General features: G+C 44.4%; 1 protein-coding gene across 8 annotated transcripts in view; it reads right to left on the bottom strand.

The window, feature by feature from the left end:
• Positions 1-23,254, bottom strand: part of HMBOX1 (homeobox containing 1) — a 117,878-nt gene that overhangs the window by 38,708 nt on the left and 55,916 nt on the right. For all 8 annotated transcript variants that reach the window (XM_058019546.1, XM_058019551.1, XM_058019548.1 and 5 more), the window contains exons 3-5: positions 16,213-16,692; positions 13,768-13,853; positions 5,486-5,596 (exon numbers count right to left, since the gene is read on the bottom strand). In XM_058019546.1, the coding sequence (XP_057875529.1) occupies positions 5,486-5,596; positions 13,768-13,853; positions 16,213-16,692 (677 nt within the window). The remainder of the gene's footprint in view (positions 1-5,485; positions 5,597-13,767; positions 13,854-16,212; positions 16,693-23,254) is intronic.

Genomic DNA, 23,254 nt, shown 5'->3' with positions numbered 1-23,254 from the left:
ATGGTAGGGGGGTGGAATGAGATTACTTCAACCCCAAATTCATCATTTATGACATGCATATTTGATGAGGAACCTATGGAGCTTTTCCTCATCCCCCTCTCTTCACTGAGCTCCCGTTTATTCTGCTGTTCCAACATTCCATCACAACACTCTCGCCACCCAGCTCCACTTCTTTATAACTTAGCAAGTTCCACCCTAGTCACCAGTTCAGATTCTTTTTTTAAACCATTCAAACAGCTTTTAAGGAGAAGTGAAACTTCTCTCCTGAGCAGACAGAGTGGAGAAGACGCACTACAAGGTTTTCAGTGTGTGCATCAAACAGCAAGACACCTCTGAGGGGTGCAGAGGTGAAGCGCCTGGGAAGAGCTCCTTTCACACACAGAAATGAAAGGAGACAGCTCTCACTCCCTGCCAGTGCTCAGCACCTTTTCCTACAGCACTGCCTTCTCTCTGTGAATTTCTTGTGTGACTGAGGATGCTGCTGGCAGGTTTGGGGGAGAGGAGGCAGGAGAGGTGCTCTCCAACTGGAATGCAGCTCTCTCCATGCTCCAAATTCCTCCTGGACAAGGCCTGAATATCCCAGACTCCATCCTGAAGTGAAGGGAGCTGCTCTAAGAGCATCCCAGGCACTCAGTGCTCCCCATCCCATGCACTCCCTGCTCTCCATCCATCCCATGCACTCACTGTTCCCCATCCATCCCATGCACTCCCTGCTCTCCATCCATCCCATGCACTCAGTGCTCTCCATCCCATGCACTCAGTGCTCTCCATCCCATGCACTCCCTGCTCTCCATCCATCCCATGCACTCAGTGCTCTCCATCCCATGCACTCACTGTTCTCCATCCATCCATCCATCCATCCATCCATCCATCCATCCATCCATCCATCCATCCATCCATCCATCCCATGCACTCACTGCTCCCATCCCATGCACTCACTGCTCTCCATCCATCCATCCATCCATCCATCCATCCATCCATCCATCCATCCATCCATCCATCCCATGCACTCACTGCTCCCCATCCATCCATCCATCCATCCATCCATCCATCCATCCATCCATCCATCCATCCATCCATTCATCCCATGCACTCCCGGCTCTCCATCCCATGCACTCTCTGCTCTCCATCCCATGCACTCACTGCTATCCATCCATCCATCCATCCATCCATCCATCCATCCATCCATCCATCCCATGCACTCACTGCTCCCCATCCATCCATCCATCCATCCATCCATCCATCCATCCATCCATCCATCCATCCATCCATCCCATGCACTCCCGGCTCTCCATCCCATGCACTCTCTGCTCTCCATCCCATGCCCTCACTGCTCTGGTGTCTCCCAGCCACAAGAAACCATTTCCTGGCAAGTTTTCATTTGCAGCAAGTACCTGCTGTACATTATCCTGATAAGAACAGATGCCTCACTGTATTTTTAGCCAGGCTGAGCCCAGGTCACACAATAAACACCTCTTGGTCAGAGTGAGCCACGCTGGATTGAAATCAGCAGCAGCACAGGGTTCCCTTGCAGAGCCCAGGGTGGGGAGAAGGAGCAGGGCAGGGACTGTTTGCTCTGCAGCTCTGTGGAACAGCACATCACCAACCATCCCTTCCCAGTGCAAACCTTGTGGGACAGCCCCTGATTTTGGGTTGGCTCTTCTTTCACAACTAAACAAGAACCAATGAAAATAACAGAAGAGATGCCGCATCCTGATAATAACTCCCTTTTGTTTTCCCTTTTGTTCAAGGAAAAAGCACCCATGCTTCTCTCCAAGGTGACCACAGCTGCCTTCCTATTAGAGAAGAGTGGCAGAAATAAATGCCCAGCCTAAATGGAAGCAGTCTGCATCCATCTGTAACTTTAACACATCATTTTGAGGTGCCACCTTCAGTTTGCACTACACAGAGGCAAGAGACAAGCTGAAGTTACTCCATCACAAACTTCCCACGCTGCCCAACACCCAGTGCCAGGGAAACTAATCAGGCTAACAACTACCAATCTAGAAAAAAAAAATATTTAAAACCTATGGGCTCTGAAAAAATAGTGAGAACATTGTAGCACTATCAGTTTCTCAAATACATAAAATTTATCTATTGCCAAAATGCTCTCAGTCCTCCACAAAACACAGGACAGACAAGTGGTGCCTGTGTGAAAAAAAAAAGCTCCATCTAAATGAAAAGCATCCCTATTAATTGGAATGAAGACCTTTTAAACATCAGCATTTAGCATTTACTTCTTCCCTCCAACAAAAAAAACAATGCCTTTCACCCTAACTGGCAACTCCTTCCAGAAAAATTTACAATCAGTAGCAGGCTGGAATTGACAGCGTTGCCATTAACTCTGACATCACTCCTACCAAGAAAACATTGATTAAGACATTTTTTTGAACAAGATTATTGCATACAGTGGGACAAGTGGGTGTTTTTCTCCTGTTCCGTGAGACTCCAAGTCTCCTTTGCAACATTCCAGTCTGGTGCTGTCTGAACACCCACCACACCAAGGACAGGAGAAATGCAGAAACTGCCCATGCAAACCAGCAGTCAAACCAAGGCAAATAACAAACAGCACATTCAAGAGCTCAAAGCCAGCTGGAAAAGAATGGAAGGGATGGAATTGCTGAGTCTTGTCCATATAGGATCAGTATCTGAACAGCAGCAATGCCCCAAAACTGCCCTAAGGCTCCCCAGCACCAAATCCTTTGATTGGTAGATGCAGCATTGCCTGTGGATGATTTAAAGAACATTAAAAAAAAAAAAAAAAGGGAAATAAATCTCTTTTGATATATTTGTAAGTCATAATTTGCTTATATAAACACAGTAAAAGACAGGTCCTGCTGTGAGGAGCTGAAGGCAAGGCAGGGGTGTCACCCACAGGAAAAAAATCTCAACTGTACCCAGGAGATGGGAAAGGGAGATAAAAGGTGAATTCTACAAGTTGCACAGCAAAACTTGCACAGCCAAGGGAAAATCTGCCAAGAGATCTCCAGTTCTTTCCCAAACTATTCTCCCTTCACAGTTTAGAAATTGATTACATCTGCTGTCCCTAGTCCTGCAAAACTGTTTCAGTTTTAGGTTTTCTTTCCATTACTACACAAATTCAGCCCAAAAATGGATTTACTCTGAATATCCAGTTTTTCAAGGTCAGGAATTACAGAAATTGGGGAACCAATAGTTCCCAAAAGCCTCACTTTGCCCTCAGATAACTCAAACCTGCAGGTCCCTCTGCACACAGACCTGACTTTCCCTCAAAGGACTGAGATTCCCCTCCCAGCAGCTGGAACTGGGAAAGATGGGATGTATGAGAACAAAAAGCCACCTCTTAGTAAGTTAGCAACTAGACAAAAAACCACGGCAGTCATTTCATCCCCCAAGTTTCTTCCAAAGAGGACAATCTTTCACACCCTACAGAGAGTGTGGTGATGACATCATTTTTTGGGAAATGATTTCCTCATTTTCGGGCTCTAAGGAGGACACCAAACCCATTACTCTCTCTACTAATCACAGGATACTCTGAGTAGCAGCCAAAACTTCAGCTCCAGATTGGTTTTGTAACAGTGATTTACATCCAGGATTCTCTGGACAAGGTTGGTACCTTCCTTTACACCCTTGTTCATATCCCTGCTAATTATTCTTGGCTACCTGGGCTGACCTGCAATATAATAGATGGCAATAACTCAAAGCAGTGGATTATCCTACAATGAATAAATAAATACAATCCCATTTTCCTCAGGTATATTTTCCCAACAGCAAGAGGAAAACTGAAGGTTCCTCCCTCTGCCTCAGCCTCTAAAATGAAACCAAGTGCTGTCTGGTTCTAAAAGGAATTTAAGTGCATCCAAATAGTCCCTGGGCTTAGGCAGAGGAAACAATTTGCCTTTTACACTCCTTGAAAATACTGTTTAAGATCTCTTATTGGGGAAAAGGCTACACTCAAACAACCACTCTTCAAGGAGTTTCTCCATGTCTAAAGCAAAGCAGAGTTAAAGTTGATTCATTTCAATTTCAGCCATAACCTTCGGTGTGGGAAGTTTTCCTTCCTTAGACACCTCTCAAGAGCAAAAGGACAAAGATGATGTGAACTCATGGATATGGGGAAAAAAAGAAGGTAAAGAGGAAGAAGTAAAGATTTTAGAGCTAAGTTGAACAAGGGTTCAGTTATTAGCACAAAATACTATTTCCTAAACAGCTTCGTGTGATACTGCAAATAAAGGATGCACGGCTGGGAAAAATCCACACAACAGGTTTCATCTGGAGAGGGTTTTGGTGGTTTTTACACCTTCCAGAAACTCTCAAGTTTTCTCCACTACTTTGGAGGCAACACCTTTCATCACAGGGAAATGTCAGGGAGTTATTTTGTAGGGTAAAACCTCAGCCTTCCCAAGCAGCTGGTACTGGGTGGTTGTACCCAGGAATTCTGCGGATCCTCACTATCACAATTCCAACCAGTGATACTGGTGCAAAAATCAAGGCTTCTTGGCACTTTTACTCTTTAAAACAACTTTAAGAAAAAGAAGCATCAACATGCTTAACAGAAAAACCAGGCTTAGCTGTCCCTCTGAACCCACCCAACTTAAATCTGAATTATTCTCAGGCCAACTGTCAGCTGGAGCCTCTTGATTTTCAGTTTACACACAAAGCACAAGTTTTGAGGCTCTGATTCCCCTGGAATTTATCTTAATAGAATTCTGGATATTGAAGCCAAGTTCACATTAGAGAGCTGAGTTTTAAATTCCTTAAAACAATTACACAGTTAATTTAATCAAGCCAATGTTTAAAGGAAATTAAACATAAATATTTTGATCTTTACAATAAAACTGTTAAAAGGGAAAAATAAGAACTGTGGTCAAACAAAATCTATGGAGAAGAACAATACAAGGAAATTAACTCAACTGTGATTTTGAAGATTGCTGGTTAGTTAAAGATAATGAGGAGCTTTACTTCTCTTTTTGTATTCAAGATCTATTTTGAGATTTGGAGAAGCAGGTGGGATTTGAAATACACATCGCCAGTTTATCTCTGTAGCTATCAACATCCCATCCATGAGCTCAAGATCCAACCCAAAACCCTCTGAAGATCCTCTCTGACAAAGTGTGTGGGGTTTTTTGCTGCAACTTTGTATTATGCAGCCATTATGAATGGTTTCTATTTGTTCATTCTGAAGAGCCTCGGATTCTATTTCACATTAACTGACTACAACTTCACTGCTGCTGCTGATTCCCAGATTTAGTGAGTGGTGGGAGGGCAGGGCAGGTATCTGTGGCTGAGGAGCTGGACAGACAGCTCTGGATGAGGCAGCTCTGCATCATTTGTTGCAAAGCAAAAAGCAGATTTCTTCCCAAAGAAATGGGAAAAAAAATTAACCTGGTCAGAGGGAGAACCTCTGGAGTACCCCAGACCAAGAAGTGAATTATCAGTGCTAATAAACAAAAGGCTTCCATTCTGTAAATAAACAGCAGGAGATGTTCAGGCTGCATTTGTTTACCAGGATTTGTCTTCTCAAGCTGGTACCATCTGTAAAATGCCCTTTTCTTCTGTTCACTCAGGTCCGACCCCTGCTGCAACAGCCAATGGGAGATCCGGCTCTGACTGATACCTGTGAGAAACCAGAACAGAACAAAAAAAGAGAGAAAGAGAAAATTTCTTCTTTACCAAACATTTTAAGTGGTTTATCTACTGATAAAAGATGGTGTCTTACAAAGTCCAGTAACTTGGGGTGCTTCAATCCCAGAAAAAGCAGAGTTGAAGCTTCCCTGCTCTGTCCCAAACTGCCTGAATTTCTCCCTGGGGTTTTTTCAACCTCACTCAAGGAACACCCTGGAATCTGCATAATCAGCCTCAAAGCAAAGTGGGGAAAAGCTGGGAAGCCAAAGCTATCATAGACTTGAACTGTCCACACCTTCTCTGATTCTGTGAAATGGGAACAAGTCCCTTCCCCACTATTACATATAAATAATGATTGTTAGGAAATCCTTATCATTCAGTGCTTGAATAAGAAGAGAGATAAACACAGAAAACAGTTTATGTGATATAGATCACATCAGCCCAGAAATGGAACAAACCAACTGTCAGCATCTGTAACAACCCAGAAAACAACCCAGAAAGAGCAGATGTCTGTCAGCAAAGCAGGAGCCAAGCTCAAGGTACCCAGGCATGATCAGGGACAAAACACGGCTGCTTTTAAAGCAAGAGTTCTAAGGAAACTGTAAGAAGGAGGAAAAAATTCCTAGAAGTTAATACAGTTATTTGCAAAGCAGGGAATGAAGGATCAATGCAGGAAGGGCAAAAAATGATAAATAAAACAAGAGGTTTAGAAGTGCATGAAGAGGTCAGCAATAGGTTCACCTGAAAATGTAAAAAATGCAGAGTTTGCTGAGTAACTGAAGCACTACTTCAGAACTCCCTGTGCTTTCCACAAGGCCCTTCAGCTATCAGAACAGGTTAACAACATCCAAACTCTCCTGAGAAGTGAAGTTTTAGGAGGTGCTCCAAGTACCAATATACTGCCAACACCACCTGTGCCACCACCTGCTTGGTGATATCACCCGGGCAGGTAGAGGCTGGTTTGCACACAGAACCCAAAGTACCTCCCCCCTCTAGAGATGCATCAAGGTTTTATAAGCTCTCATCATCATATTTAACTCATGAAAAACAGCCCCCTGTAGTTTAACCACTTCTAAAGTGAGGGTTTATTATGCTTTTTTTGGTGTGTTGAAGGTTGTTAACTTCAGAATGTCTCAACTTGACTCTCAGGCATCATATTCAGGTGGGTTTACACCAACCAGATTTTTAGCATCACTGGGTTTGTGCTCTTAATTGCTCTTCCTCAAACAGAATTCTGGAGGCCATGAAGTTTTAATTGTCCTGGGGGAAGGGATGGGTGTGTTTTGTTTCAGATACAGCAGAGCTGTGCCCACAAAACAGATCCTGATTTTCCCAGACCCCACTCCCAGAGACTGCCTTGCCCTGACAGAGCTCAGAAACAGCTAGGGCAGCCAAGAAGAGCTGCCTACCCCCAGGGCCCACAGTGGGATCTAAAACTGAGTTTATACTACTGAGGAAGTGGAATTATTCACCCAAACACAGCCCTCAGACCCTGCCAAGTTTACATCAAGTAACTGTGGAAGCACACAAGTTAATAGCAGAAGAAGGCAGTGTAAGTTGATAAGACTCCCTGGCCCAAAAGAAGGCTCCAGCCTAGCTGAAATCCTGCCATGTCCATGCCTGATCACCACTGCAAAGTCCAAGGTCTGAAAATGTGCAGCTCTTGGCCTATTATGATTTATAAAAGCCATTTCTTGTCCTGGGCTGTGGGACACAAAGGTTTGTGTCACTGCTTTTGGCTGCCCTGCTCCCATTAATTACTCACTGGGTAACAGCTCCAGTCATTTACTTGTTGTTTACTACAGTCCACTTACACTCATTGCAGTGAATTAGTGTGTGTTGAGTGTCTGGATAACAACCTAAGATACAAACACAAAGCACTGGTAGATAAAAAATTATAAATAGAGATTAAATGTCTGCCATGAGTGGAAAGTCTGAATCGTGCTCAAGAGGCTGCCTGACACTGTCACACGTGGCACAGATGTCACCACTCCAGACAATGTGCTCAAGGGCAAGGCACAGCAGCAGCAGGAGCCAAAAAACTCAAGCTGGGTCTTGCCATGTCCATTTTCATGGAATCACAGAAAAATATGAGTTGGAAAGACCTTTAAAGGTCATCTGGTCCAACACCCCCTGCAATGAGCTGGGACATCAACTGGATCACGTTGTTCAGAGCCCTGTCCAACCTGACCTTGAATCTTTCCAGGGATGGCGCAGACACCACTTTCCTGACCAACCTGTGCCACCTTCATTGTAAAAAGCTGCTTTCCACAAATTCTGCACTGTCCCAATGTCCTGAGCTGCATCAAAGTTCTCCCAAACAGAGCTGAATCTGAGCTGGGATCCTTTTGTGGCTGTCACTTACCCACAGCAGCCGAGCCTGTGACCTACTGCAGGTCCTCACAGCTTAAAAAGCTGCTTCTGTAAAATGTTTAAAGGCATAAAATTTATCTGTACTCAGCAAGGTCGAGGCCCCAAAAGTATCCCAACAGCTTGACCAACCCAAGTCACATTCCAAGTCTTTCAGAAGAATTCATCCAGGATCTGCCAGATCCCAGGGCTGTGGGATCCAAACCCATCCTTAACTCCTTTCATTGTAAAAAACCAAATCCCCCAAGCTGTCATGTCAGAATTTCTTGCATCTCAAGTGGGTTTCACACAGCTGACTCACAGGACAGTGACCATCAGGACCCTCCTGTCACACTGTCTCTAATCACACTCTGCTTTAGGGAATTGCACTGGCAGGAGAAAAGAAATCATCCTGCTGCCAGAAACAATTGATGAAATAACTTTTCTGGAGTACTTATATTGATGAAAAAACTTTCTCTAGAGTATTTATATTGATGAAATAACTTCTCTGGAGTACTGAAAATCCAGCTGTGCTGAGGAAATTCACTCTCCAAGTGAAGCAGGGACCTCAAGGAGGGCTGTGGTGCTCTGGGCTCAGCAGGGCCAGGAACACACCTGGTTAAGGACACCAGCAGTTTTCTCACAGAAAACACTGCAGGAATGTGGTATCCACAAAGGATTATTGCAGCTCAGATGCTGACTGCTTGTGTCACACTCACTCCTTCCCACAGCAGATAAACAAACCAGTCTGTGCTCATTCTCCTGGCCAGCCCAGCTGTCTCCTATACAACTGATTAGGGGAGAGTTTCCCCTTCAAATATATAAAATAAATGGCAAAATACATCATCAAGAGAAGGCCACTCTTATGTGCAGCTCAAATCTGCTCACGACCCTCAACTCTGCTATTCATCAAGTCTTTGGGAACTGGTTTTCACCTTCACTGATAGATCTGTTCAGCAGCTCTGCTTTGCATTTCTTTCATGTTTCTTTCAGGAGAGGTTTTCAGAAGCACCTGGAATACGTCAGAACTGGAGAAGAAAGTTAACTGACTGTGTTTTAATTCTTCACTTTGTAAGCAAGTCCCAGATTCAGAGAACAAGTGCTTGCAAAGGACATCTATCAATTTAGGAGATTAGCACAGCTTGTTTACAGAAAACCTGCAAAGATCAAAATCATAACAAACAAATCTCTGTTGTCAGGAGAATTAAAAAAAAAACCAGGAAGGAAAATGTTTCTCAAAATGCAGCTTCATGCCATTTGAGATGATCAATAATTCAGGAATTTTCTGAATTCTCTTCAGAGGGGAACTAGTTAAGTTTCCCTGTGTATTGGCATTTGCTCAGCATCCCTGTGTGTGGGTTCCAAACCTGTGGGGATTTTATTTGTTCCAGCAGTGCTCCAAGGCTGCCCTCCACTGCACGTGTGTTTAGCATAATCTAAAGCCAAGTCTTGGAGATCTCCTATCAATTAAGACAGAGACAGGAGGACAGGGATGGGTTGTACAAGCAGAGTAATTGGGAAGGGTACCAGAACTGCACCCTGGAAAGCTCTCTTGTTACTTAAAAACAACCCAAAAAATGACTTCTGTATTTTACTGTTGATGGTTTTGTTTTTTTTTTTTTTTTTTTAATGGTAGCTTGGTTTAAATATTTTTAAGAACTGAAAAAACTGAATTGAAATTTCTGCTTTGTAACTTCAGGAAAATAAGGGTGTTTTTTTTATTCCTTCCCTCTCTATGCGTAAAAAACAGGGAAGGTAATATTTCCAAACCTTGCAGAGGCCTCATCCATCAAACCACTTCAGCCCATCTGCAGAGGGCTCATCCCTGTGCTCTCCTCCCTCTCTCCTTTACTGTAGAACAGAAAGACATCAGCTCCTGAAAATATTTCCCCACCCTCCATCTAACTTTGGAAGCTCAGACAGCATCTCTGAGAGAAGTTTACATTTCTCTCTCCATCCTCTGCCTCCTCACCATAACCTGGTGCCCAAGTACAATTTTTGTGGCAATTTCAGCAAATTCCACACAACTTATTTCAAAATAAATTTGATAAATTTTGGCAGCTCACCTGCTCCACGTGGGGCTGAACCCCCAGCCCTGAGCAGACTGCAGTGATGTTAAAGGAGCTCCAAACACCAGGAGAGGAAATTCCGCAGGAACTATTATTAGCTCCTGTTTATACTGTCATTTTTCTTATCAGTAGGAGATTATTTATACAGAGCCCAACCCAAGTGCTTCTTGTTTATCTTATTACAGACACCATTAAAAAAGTTTCTATAAAAAGCAGCTCCTGTTTTTAGGACCAGCACTAGTAAGTGTTATGCTAAGTTTTTGCTGCTTATCAATCATTCTTTATTTTCAAGTCACTTTTTAATACCCTGTTACTATTTTCCAACCTGCCCTGTCCTCTCCATACACCAGGCAGCCCTGTAGAACGTCTTCCAGGTTTAATTTTTCCTGTCACATTCATTATCTAAGTGACTTTTAGAGTTTCTGGTAATTTTATAAGGATTAAGACAGCCTCAACATTTTTCTATTGCAACAGCTGACTTTAACCCTCAGCTCTGTGTTCCTCTCTCCTGCATCCTACCTCTCCATCACTTGCTTACAACAGGAAAAACAAGAGGAAAAGATGTTTACTGATGCAGAACTGCTCTATAGGGCTATGGATTCTGTAAGTGCTCTGCAAGGTTAGAATTAAGATGGGAATAAGGAGAAATGTGTTCCTGAATTAAAGTGTAGTTTGAAGAATTAGCAAAATTAGGCAAAAAGGAGGTTTTGAGGGGTCACAGCTGCAGCAGAGGTTTCTGCACCAAGGACAGAACATGGCAAGTTACAGAATGGGGATAAATAAGGTCATAAGAACAGAGGAAACAGAGAATTGGTGGAGGTTGTAAGGAAAAGTTGCCAGCAGAGGTAGCAGAGCCAAGCCACTCTCCTGGACAGAACCAGCCATAAATTTTTCATTTCTTTTTTGCCTCTTCCCAGAGCAGAAGGGAGGAAGACTAAAAGCCAATTTTTCTATTTTGCTCTTGTACAACTAACTTTTTACAGAAAATCTTTATCAGTAAGACAGAGGCTGTAAATCCTGAGCTGATGCCATTTGGGATCACACACTCTGCAAAGCCTCTGCCTATACAAACTGGATTTTTACTGAACCAGAAGCAGTTTCCAGACATTCCTTGGGAGTCTCTTCCCCAGCTGAAAGGGATGTTGGAGGCATTGAAGAATATTCCAAATCATCCAGCACTCATCAGGCAGAGACAGCTCTGAAGGGACAGCCCTGGGATGCTCTGCCCCGGATCTCTGTCCTGAGCTATTTCAGTCACTCCTCACCACTCCCTGCTCTGGAGAGGAAGCTGATGTTCCTGCCTGCTAGAGCTGAGCACACTCTTTAATCTGCTTTTTCCAAACATCTCTTTGAGATTTGCCATTTCCCTCAGATAAGCCATTACTATGTACTTAGGGGTGGCACATAAGTGCTACGCATCTGCTTACACAAGGCTGGGGGTTGATTTAAAATGAATCAGCTCCCACCCAGCCCAGGGAGGATGACTGGGATGCAAAGATGTACTGGTTTCCCATGGATTTGGCTCAAAAACAAGATGATAACACAGTGCCTTCAGCTCAGCCCTCATTCTGCCCCACTGACACCCTGCAGTATTTCTCTGGTCTCTCTGTGAGCACACTGTGGGTTGGGTGGGAAGGGTGTGAAATTCAGGCAGCCACGTCTCAAGGGGATGGTTTGGTGTCATTTACTCACAGGAGGAATAAAGAGAGCTCACAAAAGCTAAATGCCAACTGAATGCCCACTGAAACCCAAGAGAACAGGCTCGGGGTGGAAGGAGGGAAAGGATCAAGTGTGAAGAGATTGGTCTTGCCTTTCCTCCAGCTTCCTGCAGGGCATCAAACACATGCACCAATTAATCAGTTAATTATATTTAGATTCATTCCTTTCTTTGACACAGACTTGGATCTGGTGTGGTGATTCTGATTCAATGACCCCACAACTGGCCAAAAAAACCCCAAACACTGGCTCCCTTTGGAAATACTCCTTTTGTGCAATTTTCCCCTCTTTGCACAACTTCTCTTGCAGGGGAAGCCAGCCTGACTTGCTGGGTGCTATACAGAGGTTAATTCAGGCAAGGAATGAACAAAAGCAGAAGAGGGACCCACTAACTACCAAAATTTTAGAGTTCATGTACAATTTAAGCAACTCAACTTATACATTAATTTTTGAAGTATTTGTGCTAACATCTGGTAAGGCCAAAAACATCCCTTACATTTACACAAATTGGTAATCTCAGGATTTTCAGGATGAACCTGAGACCAGGGAAGGACAAGTCCTTTTTCCCAGGATCACAGAGGAGTTGGAGATATGGAAAGAATTCCTGGCTCTGTGGCTCAAGCACCAGTTTGTGCTTGCCCACATCAACTGCTGCCATGTCTGCAAACCCACGGCTCCCAGACAGTTGGATTCCTATCACAATTCAAATCCTGGAAATATCATAAAATAACAACTTTCCTCCTGCTGCTTTGGCATTCCCAGACATCTAGGAACCTTAAAAATTATCTATTTCAAGATTTTTATCCAAGCTTGGGTTAAAAAGTTAACAAATCTTAGAGGTGTAACAGGGGATTGAGCTTCCTGAATTTTATCATCAAGTCTTCATCCTAAAGGAAGGGCTGGAGTGAATCCCAGGCAGGGAATGGAGCTGGGGAAGGGGCTGGAGCACCAGGAGGGGCTGAGGGAGCTGGGAAAGGGGCTCAGACTGGAGAAAAGGCGGCTCAGGGGGGGCCTTGTGGCTCTGCACAGCTCCCTGAAAGAGAACAAGGGACAGGATGAGAGGGAACAACCTCAGGCTGCGCCAGGGCAGGTTCAGGTTGGATATTGGGAACAATTCCTGCCTGCAAAGGGCTCTCCAGCCCTGGCACAGCTGCCCAGGGCAGTGCTGGAGTCCCCATCCCTGCAGGGATTTAAATCCCTGTGGATGTGGCACTTGGGGACACGGATCAGTGGTGGCCTTGGCAGTGCTGGGGGAGTGATCAGACCCAATGGTCTCAGAGGGCTTTTCCAACCAAAATGATTTTGAGGGGAAACAACAACACCTCACCCCAGGGAGGAGCAACAGGACTTTGCAACCCTCTCTGGAAAGCTCTGGGAACACACCCAGGGAAGAAGTGGCACCACTGCAGTGAGTTCACCTGTCTGGATGTGAGAGAGAAGGCTCAGGGCACCCAGAACTGCTGCTCCTCCAGGTAAAACCTGAGCTGGTCTGGTCATCCCTCAACCTCCCTTTGGATTTTCATTGATGGTGACTCAAATGATGGATAAAACTTCCAACTCTCATCCTCCAACTCCTGGCTGCAGTGGTAGCAGCTATAGCTGTGTCTCCTGACTATTCATATACTTTTTAATATATAAATACACATTTATCTCTCTCTCTCCATACCCAGAGACGCAGATATGTATCTATTTGCCGCACTCAACAACAATTTAAGAATTAAGGAAAACCGTTTTCATTTTAAGATAAGAACTTCAGGCTTTATTATAATGCTGTAAAATAAAATCTGCCAGCACAAGCCACAGGAAAAAAAAAAGAAAAAAAAAAAAAGTGATTCACTGGGGAAGTTCCATGATGTGCAGGACAATGGGTCTTAAATCAAAGGCATACATTATCATGACTAAGCTGACAGATCTGCACTGCAATGCAGAAAGCCAAGTGATATTCCAACATCTGCACCGTGCTCAGACAGGCAGCTCAGACACAGAGATTCCCAAAATGAGGAAAGGACTCCCCTCCCCAGGCTCTTACCTGTTACCTGTGCAACAACTGCTTGGGAAATTCTCCGGTTGGCGAGGAAGGCTTTGATTTCCTCCTTTATCACACTGCTGTCCCTCCTACCAAAACAAAACAACAACAGGACACACAAAAAGAGGGACAGACCAAAGTGCACCGGCAAGATGCAAAATGTCTTTATTTCCTTTATTTAGGGGGCAAGGAGTGGGGAAGGCTGGCATTAAAACAGCCCAAGTGCCTCAGTGCTGGACACTTCTTTTAACAAGTGTCACGTTTGATCAAAGAACCACAGCAGGAGAATGGATGACTCATGTCCCATATAATTCATATTAGGTGCAGCACTGCCATATGGAATGTACAAAGTTTCATTACACAGGGATGAATAAATCTCTCATACCAGCATAAAAACCTCACTCGTAAAAATGAGGCAGAAAAATAAAAAATAAAGGATAGCAGGGGCTGCATGGTTAGTTGCCCAAATGAATATGCACAGACCAACCTCCTCCAGCATCCCAAGGAAAAGATTCAAAATTTTGGAGCCTCTGTCCTCACACCCTCCTTTAGTCCCCTACTTAGTCCAGAGCTTGCACTGAATGAACTGAGGTCTTTGTATCATTTTTACAAGGTCTGCACAGGTAGTTCAGAAGGGGCTAAAACTGTGGTAAAAGCAAATAAATTGCAGCTGCACAAGTACTGTGATACACAGCAAATTTCATTTGCAATAAACTCATACTTTGCCCCTCCTCTTCCTCTCTCCCTTCCTGAGAAGGGCAGACAATTAAAACAACCTTTATTAGGCCTTATGAGACATTTCCCTTCCCTTTCTCCCCTCCTGCCCCAGCTGCATTGAAGGCAGACTCAACCTTGCAAACGTAAATGCAAAATGAACGCTGTGCTGTGGGCTCGTTTTTATTTCTGTACCCAACACTCATCATCCATATGCCTGCAAACACAAGCAATTTCAGTTTAAATAAGCACTAAAAGCATTACCTGAGACTCACTGCACAGGAACCCAAACCTCAGCCATGGGAACTTGGCACTCTGCTGCACTCACCCCCTTCCTGCACAATTCCATCATCCTGCAGCCGACAGCAAATGAGGTTGATCGGCTTTTCTTACTGCTCTTCTCTAATCCTCTCCCCCAAAAGCCACATCCTTCCCTGAAATTTCCAAACTACTTCCAACACATTTCTATTCTGGAGCTTATGGACTCCAGTCCTCCCACAGGTACTTCAGGAATGGAGCAGTTTTTGGGGGAAAAAAGAAAAAAATTCCAGCATTATGACCAAAATTGTTTGGAGACATTTGGCCTTTCCTCTTATTTCTTTGTGCTCTCAAAGCCCACTGACTGACTTTCATCCTCAGGAGTATAATCCCCTCCTTTCATCTTTGCCATAATGCTGAAAAGAAAGCTGCTAAAAGTAAAGGAAGGTCAGCCCTGAAAAAAAACCAACACCCCAATGGCTGTCAGAGAAAACTTCTGCTTCTTCTTTATTATTTGCATTTTCCTGCATCCTTCTGCAAATCCCTGCCACAAACTATAAACAAACAGCATGCATCCTCTCCAGATCCCACTGGATATCCAAGCTGGATTCCCTACTCTCCCTCTATATGGAAGGAATTACAATGGGTGTGAAATAGTGGAGAAGGAGTCGTGTGAATTGATATTTGATCAGAATCCTGAATAAAAGTAAAAGAGTGCTCTAACATCAATCCCAACTTTTGGTACAGCACTGGAAAAATGATTTCAACAGTCAGACTGTGGGACTGGGGCTGCCTCCACAAGGCAGGTGAGAGGTTCTGGGATGGTGACCCCTGGAGCCCTGGCAGGAACAACTGCCTGGAGCAGCTCCTGCTCTCCTGATCATCATCAAATCCTCATGGAATGGTGTGGGTTGGAAGAGACATTTCAGGCCATTTAGTCCAAACCTACTGTGATAAGCAGGGGTATCTTCAACTAGATCAAGTCACTTAGAGCCCTGTCCCACCTGACCTTGAATATTTCCTGGGATGAGACACCCACTATCTCCTTGGACAACTTGTGCCAGCATTTTACCACCCTATCTGAGCAATCTTCCAACACACCCACTCCAGCTGAGTGAGAGGCTCTGGGATGGTGACCATTGGAGCACTGGCAGGAACAACTGCCTGGAGCAACTGTCTGATGCTCTCCTGATCATCATCATCATCATTATCATCATCAAATCCTCGTGGAACGATGTGGGTTAGAAGAGACACTTCAGGCCATTTAGTCCAAACCTACTGTGATAAGCAGTGGTATCTTCAACTAGATCAAGTCGCTTAGACTTGATCTTTAACTATCAAGCCCTGTCCCACCTGACCTTGAATATTTCCTGAGATGACACACCCGCCACCTCCTTGGACAACCCGTGCCAGCATTTTACCACTCCTGCTGAGTCACTTCTCACCTCCCCACCTTTTACAGAGACCATCACTCACCTCATCAGCTCCTCCACTTTGTCGTCGATGTCCAAGTCCTCCTCGGAAGCCTCGAAGCTGTAGGACCTCTGGGCCAGGCTGTTGGCCAGCGGGTAGCGGGTGGGCGACATCTTCCCGTTGAAGGCAGACAACCTCTCGTTACTCTCCCTCCCGTTCTGATTCGTAGTGCAAGGCTGTGGGGAGGTGTCGTAACTGTTGCTCGGGGACGGCGACATCCCCGAGTGCTGCGTCTGCGTGGAGGCCGTGGCCGTCGAGGACGACGCCGGCACGTTGTTGGTGCTGTTGCCGTAGGAGCCGCCTCCGTAGCCGGATCTTCTCCCGAATTTGTCGCTGTGCTCTTGGTCCAGACGGTCCAAGGTTTCCAGGGCGTGCAGGATCTCATGCCTGGTCATTCCCGTGCGTCTCAGGCGCTGCAGGAGGTCGATCTGCTCTATGGTGAATCTTGGCTCGTCTGTGTAGTGAGACATGGTTTCCAGCAGGCTGGAAATGAGGGAAAACACAAAATAGTTCAGTTCAATAATTCTATGTGGCAAATGGAAGGTACTTCATAAATTCTGGCAGCTCCAAAATCCACCTCCGCATGGCAGCTCCAAAATCCACCTCCAACCAACCTCAGCAGGACCTGCCATGAATGCCAATCTCACTGCACAGCAGGAGTGCTCCAACACCATTTCAGACCTCTCCTGACACTCCCAACACATACACCAACCCTGTAGTTTGTGCCTTTTTGTGCTCTATGGTGAATCTTGGCTCATCTGTGTAGTGAGACATGGTTTCCAGCAAGCTGGAAATGAGGGAAAACACAAAATACTTCAGTTCAATAATTCCATGTGGCAAATGGAAGGTACTTTATAAATTCTGGCAGCTCCAAAATCCACCTCCAACCAACCTCAGCAGGACACCTGCCATGAATGCCAATCTCACTGCACAGCAGGAGTGCTCCAACACCATTTCAGACCTTTCCTGACATTCCCCACACCTGCACCAACCCTCCAGTTTGTGCCCTTTTGTGCTCTATGGTGAATCTTGGCTTGTCTGTGTAGTGAGACATGGTTTCCAGCAGGCTGGAAATGAGGGAAAACACAAAAGAGTTCAGTTCAATAGTTCTACGTGGCACGTGGAAGGTGCTTTATAAATTCTGGCAGCTCCAAAATGCACCTCCACATGGCAGCTCCAAAATCCACCTCCAACCAACTCAGCTGGACACCTGCCATGAATGCCAATCTCACTACACAGAAGGGTTCATTTTCCTTGGAGTGCTCCAACAGCATTTCAGACCTTTCCTGACATTCCCCACACCTGCACCAACCCTCCAGTTTGTGCCCTTTTGTGCTCTATGGTGAATCTTGGCTTGTCTGTGTAGTGAGACATGGTTTCCAGCAGGCTGGGAATGAGGGAAAATACAAAATACTTCAGTTCAATAGTTCTACGTGGCATGTGAAAGGTACTTTATAAATTCTGGTATAAAACTTTAAGATACACACACACACAGAGCAAAATCCACCTCCAACCAACCTCAGCTGGACACCTGCTATGAATGCCAATCTCACTACACAGCAGAAGGGTTCATTTTCCTTGGAGAGCTCCAACAGCATTACAGACCTCTCCTGACATTCCCCACACCCTGCAGTTTGTGCCCTTTTGTGCCCTATGGTGGTGAATCTTGGCTCATCTGGGGAGCGAGACATGGTTTCCAGCAGGCTGGAAATGAGGGAAAATACAAAATACTTCTGTTCAATATTTCTACATGGAAGGTACTTCATAAATTCTGGTGCAAAACTTTAAGATACCACACAGAGCAAAATCCACCTCCAACCAACCTCAGCTGGACACCTGCCATGAATGCCAATCTCACTATACAGCAGAAGGGCTCATTTTACTTGGAGTGCTCCAACAGCATTTCAGACCCCTCCTGACATTCCCCACACCTGCACCAACTCTGCAGTTCATGCCTTTTTTTTGTTTTTGATAAACCACTGCCACAGAGACTGTGGTTGCTCAGTAATTATGGCTGCAACTTGATCCCAGACAAAATTTTGCCCAGCGTTAAGTACCCATCAGACAGGAATCTCAGATTTCTGTGGTGGCCACAGATCTGAGTTTTTCTGGACAAGTTTTCACCAGTTATGACATGAGATTTATGAATCTCTACTCTTTCAAATCTTAACTACAAAGAGTTCGAGTTGCCCTAACTTTTGTTGCTACCTTGAAAAAAAAAAGAAGATAAAAACACACCCAGCGGAAATTCTAGTGGCCTGTAGGACCCAAGCTGATTTGACTGAAGTTGGATTTCTGAAGTTAGGAACTTTTGAACCTGGAATGTTGTCACAGATTGCCTGCCCTGACAAGGAAAGTGCAGCACATCCAATTACTCCTGAGCTTTCATTTAAAGAAATAAGTCTTCAGCTTTTTCTCCTCAAAAGATTGACTTCTTAGGCAACTTGACCATCCTGGTGGCTCAACAAAATAATTTTTAACTCCTAAACCTCCCAAGGTGCAACAACAATGAATATTATTTGCTGCAAAGCCCAGAAATGGAAATGAAAAAAATCCCAGTATGCTCCCTTAATCGTGCTTCATTCCTAAGTCTCCTGGCTACAGATCCAAATGTCACACAAACAACAAGATCTCCTCCTTCCTTCAGAACTCTAGATCTTGAGAAGAAGGGATGGCAGATGGAGGGCAGGCAGAACTTGGCAAGCAGAATATGGCATTTTCCATCCTTCTCAGGAATCTTCTCGTGAGTCAAGGGTTTATTGCCATTCCTGCAGGAGAGCAGGGTGAAGAGATCGCTCAAACTCCAGGAGACGTGACAGAGCTGATGTACAATCCCTGAGAGCCAGAGCAAATCACAGCTGAGGGAAAGTCAAGGAAGGATTCCAAGGACCCTGTGAAAGCCAGGAAAGGGATGATGGCTGTCAGGCTGAGAGACCTTCCAGGGCTGCCTATTCCTCCCCACACATTTTGAGGATGACTCCTTATGTCCATTTAGAGGACACAGTCTCAAGCTACATCAGGGAAGGTACAGGTTGGATGTTAGGAAGAAATTTTTCACAGAAAGAATAATAAAGTACTGGAATGCTCTTCCCAGGGAGGTGATAGAATCACCATCTCTGGATGTGTTTAAAAAAAGACTGGACATGGCACTTGGTGCTATGCTCTAGTTGAGGTGTTAGGGCATAGGTTGGACTTGATGACCTTAGAGGTCTCTTCCAACCTCATCATTCTGTGATTCTGTGATTTCTGCCCTGGCACACAGAAGTTCCTAACAGGAGTCATGGAATGACTCGAGATCCATAGCTGGAGCTGAAGAACAACACTGAAAACTTGCTTGCTGGAACAGAGCTGAAGCAGAGCTGTAAAGACAAAGATAGGATACACAAATCCCCAAAAATGGTACTTGCAGCCTGGGAAATACAGAAATGAGAAGAAAATCTCATCTTTGCCCTCTGAGCTCCTTGCATTGTTCTGTGGGAGAAGGAAGCAGGAGGACAATGCAAGGGGATGACTCCCATCCAAGAAAATGCCTGTGTGAGAAGACAGACGTTCCACATCCACATCAGCGCTTCAGCCCAACGGGAATGTGCTGTCCTCTGGAAAACTGATTACTGGAAACGTCCAGGCCATTTAAAATTTTCCAAGACAAGCACCCAGACTCTGTTGAACCACAGGAGGGCATGGCAGGCAATGCAGCAGTCGAGCTGCAACTGACTGGAATTGTAACAACCACAATTTGGAAGCGGCATCCCAGGCTGAGACCTTCGGAGCCTGGCGGGGAGCGTTTGGAACCAGACGTTGTGTTCCAGGTTTGGCCTCTGGGGGAGGAAGGGCTGCTCCATCCTCCTCTCCCAGCTTTGGGGAAGTGTGACAAGGATTTTACTGACTCATCACAGCCAGCTCTGAGCAGCACCATTTTCAAGCAGAAAAATCTCTTTAAACACCTGGCCTTGAGGTGGTTTTCACTGGGTATGCCAGCTCACCCTTCCTCAGGAAAACACCTGGTTTGGGATTCTTACCAGTGTTTCTGTCGTCACCATTTCCCAGATCATTTATCTGTCAATACCAAGTTTCATGTGCTCAGGTTCTGTGTTTGAACTGGAGAATTTAATGAGCCAGAGCCTCCAACCAGAATTACCTCCACTCAAAATTCCTACTTTACAGACTCTTCAACATTTAATACTAAAGTATACTTTAAATTATTTAATCATCCATTTATCACAGACACAGAAACCCAGAACTTTTGTCCTTGTAGCCCATGAACTAAAAATCTCCCATCTGACAAAAACAAGACTTTCCAGATGGCTTCAAGAATGTCAAGCAACACAGAATCATGGAATTACAGAATGGTAATTGAAAGGGGCTGTAAAATCATTTAGTTCCACCTTCCACTATCCCAGGTTGCTCCAAGCCCCATCCAGCCTGGCCTTGGACATTTCCAAGGATGGAGCAGCCACAAATTCTCTGGGCACCCTGTGCCAGGGCCTCACCACCTTCTGCAGCAGTTGGTGGCCACGGCCAGCGATTCTCTCTGAAATTTGGGTGTCATTCCTAATTTGTCTAAAGCGCCAGGGCTCAGCTCCTGGATCTGGGTGCCCAGGCCAAATTAATCTCCTTTAGTGAATTACACACAATGATTTGGTGAATCCTAAGTGTCCTTTAGTGAATTCCAGCTAATGAAGTGCAGAGTTCTCAGATGCAGGGGCAGGGGTTGACCTCTTGTTGCTCGTGGCCATATGAGGGAAGAGCTCCAGCCTCAATTCCTCAATTTGTCCTTCTTTGACACAGCTGAGCTTGTGCAGGAATTTCAGTTCACAGGGAGGCAAAGGCTGCTGGGCAAGGCCACCCTCTGCCCCAGGAATAAAGATATTAAATGATTTCCAACTTGTGTTCTGGAGTCCTGTTCATCAATGGACTTTAAAGCCTTGCAGAAACAAATGTAAGAGCAGCAAACCTAATTAACTCCATGATACTGTGTTTAACCACTGGAAAAATGTGGACAACTTGAAAAAAAAAAAACCAAACTAAAATCAATTTTCTGCTTGTCTGTCCATGCAAAGAATTATCCAACCCTCCAAAATTTTTAAGGCAACTTCTGGGTAATTTTTAAGAGGTAAGAACACTGAAATTAGAATATCTCCCTGCTGGTCTCACTGATGTGATAGAGAGATGCCCAAGTGCCTTGTTTATATTTGCACACTCAGCAAATACTGCACTGACACATCTCATTGGTCTTCTTGATCTGGAACTCCTGTTCCCATCTTCATGTGCTTTTCTGCACAGCCATGAGATCTAGAAATAATGCTCCTGAGGGACTTTCATGATTGAAAACAGCTGCAGGAACTTGGAATTTTCCATTAAAACCCCAAAACAAATATTGCAAAATGTGGTATTATTGAACATGTTCCAACACTGCCAACTATCCACAACTTTTTAATGAATAACTACAGCAAGCATTATTTCAAACTGTTACTCGAGCAGGGCTTTGGTAATTTTCCCTTTTTAAAATATTTTAATAAACTTATCCTGTTTAAAGATCAATTTACAAAGCAGTTAATTAAATCAACCATTTTAGAATCACCCTAATTTCATTCACCTCATTAACGAGTGAATATTCTCCACCACTTCATCCCCCCCCCCACACTGCAGTAAGAGCCTCTTATCCTCCTGCACTCCTCTGGCTACCTGTAATTCAATTTATTTCCCCCTCTTTTTCCTTGTGAAATACAATCAACTGCAAAAGTAGCAAGGAATAAAATAAGATAGAGACAAGCAGAATGATTGGGGGGTATAGGAGAAAATCAAGATGGAAAATACTTTTCCTGAGAACAGGACTGTGGACTGACTTTGCTGTAGGCAAACTTTGCTGCCTGTGTAGCAAAATATCCTCTACATCCCATGCTTTATCTGCTATCAATACACTCACCACTGACAATGGGCTGGCAAATTTGCTTGGGGAGACACCCAAAAAAAGAGAGATAGCCAAGGGAGAACAACTGCAAATTTTTCTCCCGGAAATTTTGCAAGCAAAACCTCTGCAAATTTCTAATTAAGCTCAAAAGTAAAAGTGACCGATTTTTTAACAACTGAATCTTGCCCTTTAAGACAAAGTTTCTTTAGGTTCTGGCAGAAAAAAATGTAAGGAGCCTAAAATATCAAACTTATTTACATTCCTTACACTAATCATCCCCCAAAAAGATGGGCCAGTTGTACCATTCTAAAGCATTAAAACTTCATGCTCATCTTTCACAGCTCATCCAAAAGCAACCTGAGGTACCGGAATATCAGACTGAAGGGAGAACTCTAAGGAGGGAAATAAAAAGGAATTTATTTTCCAGCACAAAACCCACAGATATAAAATATCCAGCAGGTCCCAACCAGCCCAATGCAGTACCACTCCTCCTCCTTCTGAGGGGAGGCTGTTCAGCACTGCCCGTCCTTCTCATTCAATGAAGATTTATTTAAACTCATTTTTTAAAATTAATTTCACCCTTTGGATGTGGGGTTCCCTCCCCAGTTTGACTGTTCTGATCTCCAGTAGGGATATGTGGCTGGACTGCTCTCCTCCCTTATTTTCCTGCACTATATAGAGAAAAGTAAGGAAAAACACATCAAGGGTTTCTCACCTACTCTCACAGCCCAAGCCCACGCTGATACAAGAATCATTTACCCAACACTTAACTTTCTAGGTGATGGAGCACAGCAGAATAATCCCATAAAAACAGCCACGAGCTAAGTCCATGTCCAATTGAACTCGCAGAAGTTCAAAGCAATTCAATTACCCGTTTGGGAATAAGGCCAGACAGCAGCCTTAACACCTCTAACACTTGAGAAAATGGCTCTGGACTCTTTAATGATCACAAGAAATCACTTTTTCCACTCTTCTACTCACTGTAGATGAGTAGGAAGCACTCTAGCACCACTGAGGAGATGCTCTTCTGCAGAGGTCCTTCTCCAATTCCCATTAAAATTCACAGCTTTATCTAATAAGCAAAGCTCAAGACTTACAAAACCAGTTGAGCTTTCTGCTGTAAGACCTATATTT

Source organism: Melospiza georgiana, chromosome 3 (assembly GCF_028018845.1).
Source record: "Melospiza georgiana isolate bMelGeo1 chromosome 3, bMelGeo1.pri, whole genome shotgun sequence".
Lineage (NCBI taxonomy): Eukaryota > Metazoa > Chordata > Aves > Passeriformes > Passerellidae > Melospiza > Melospiza georgiana.
This window is presented reverse-complemented; position numbering and strand designations above follow the sequence as displayed.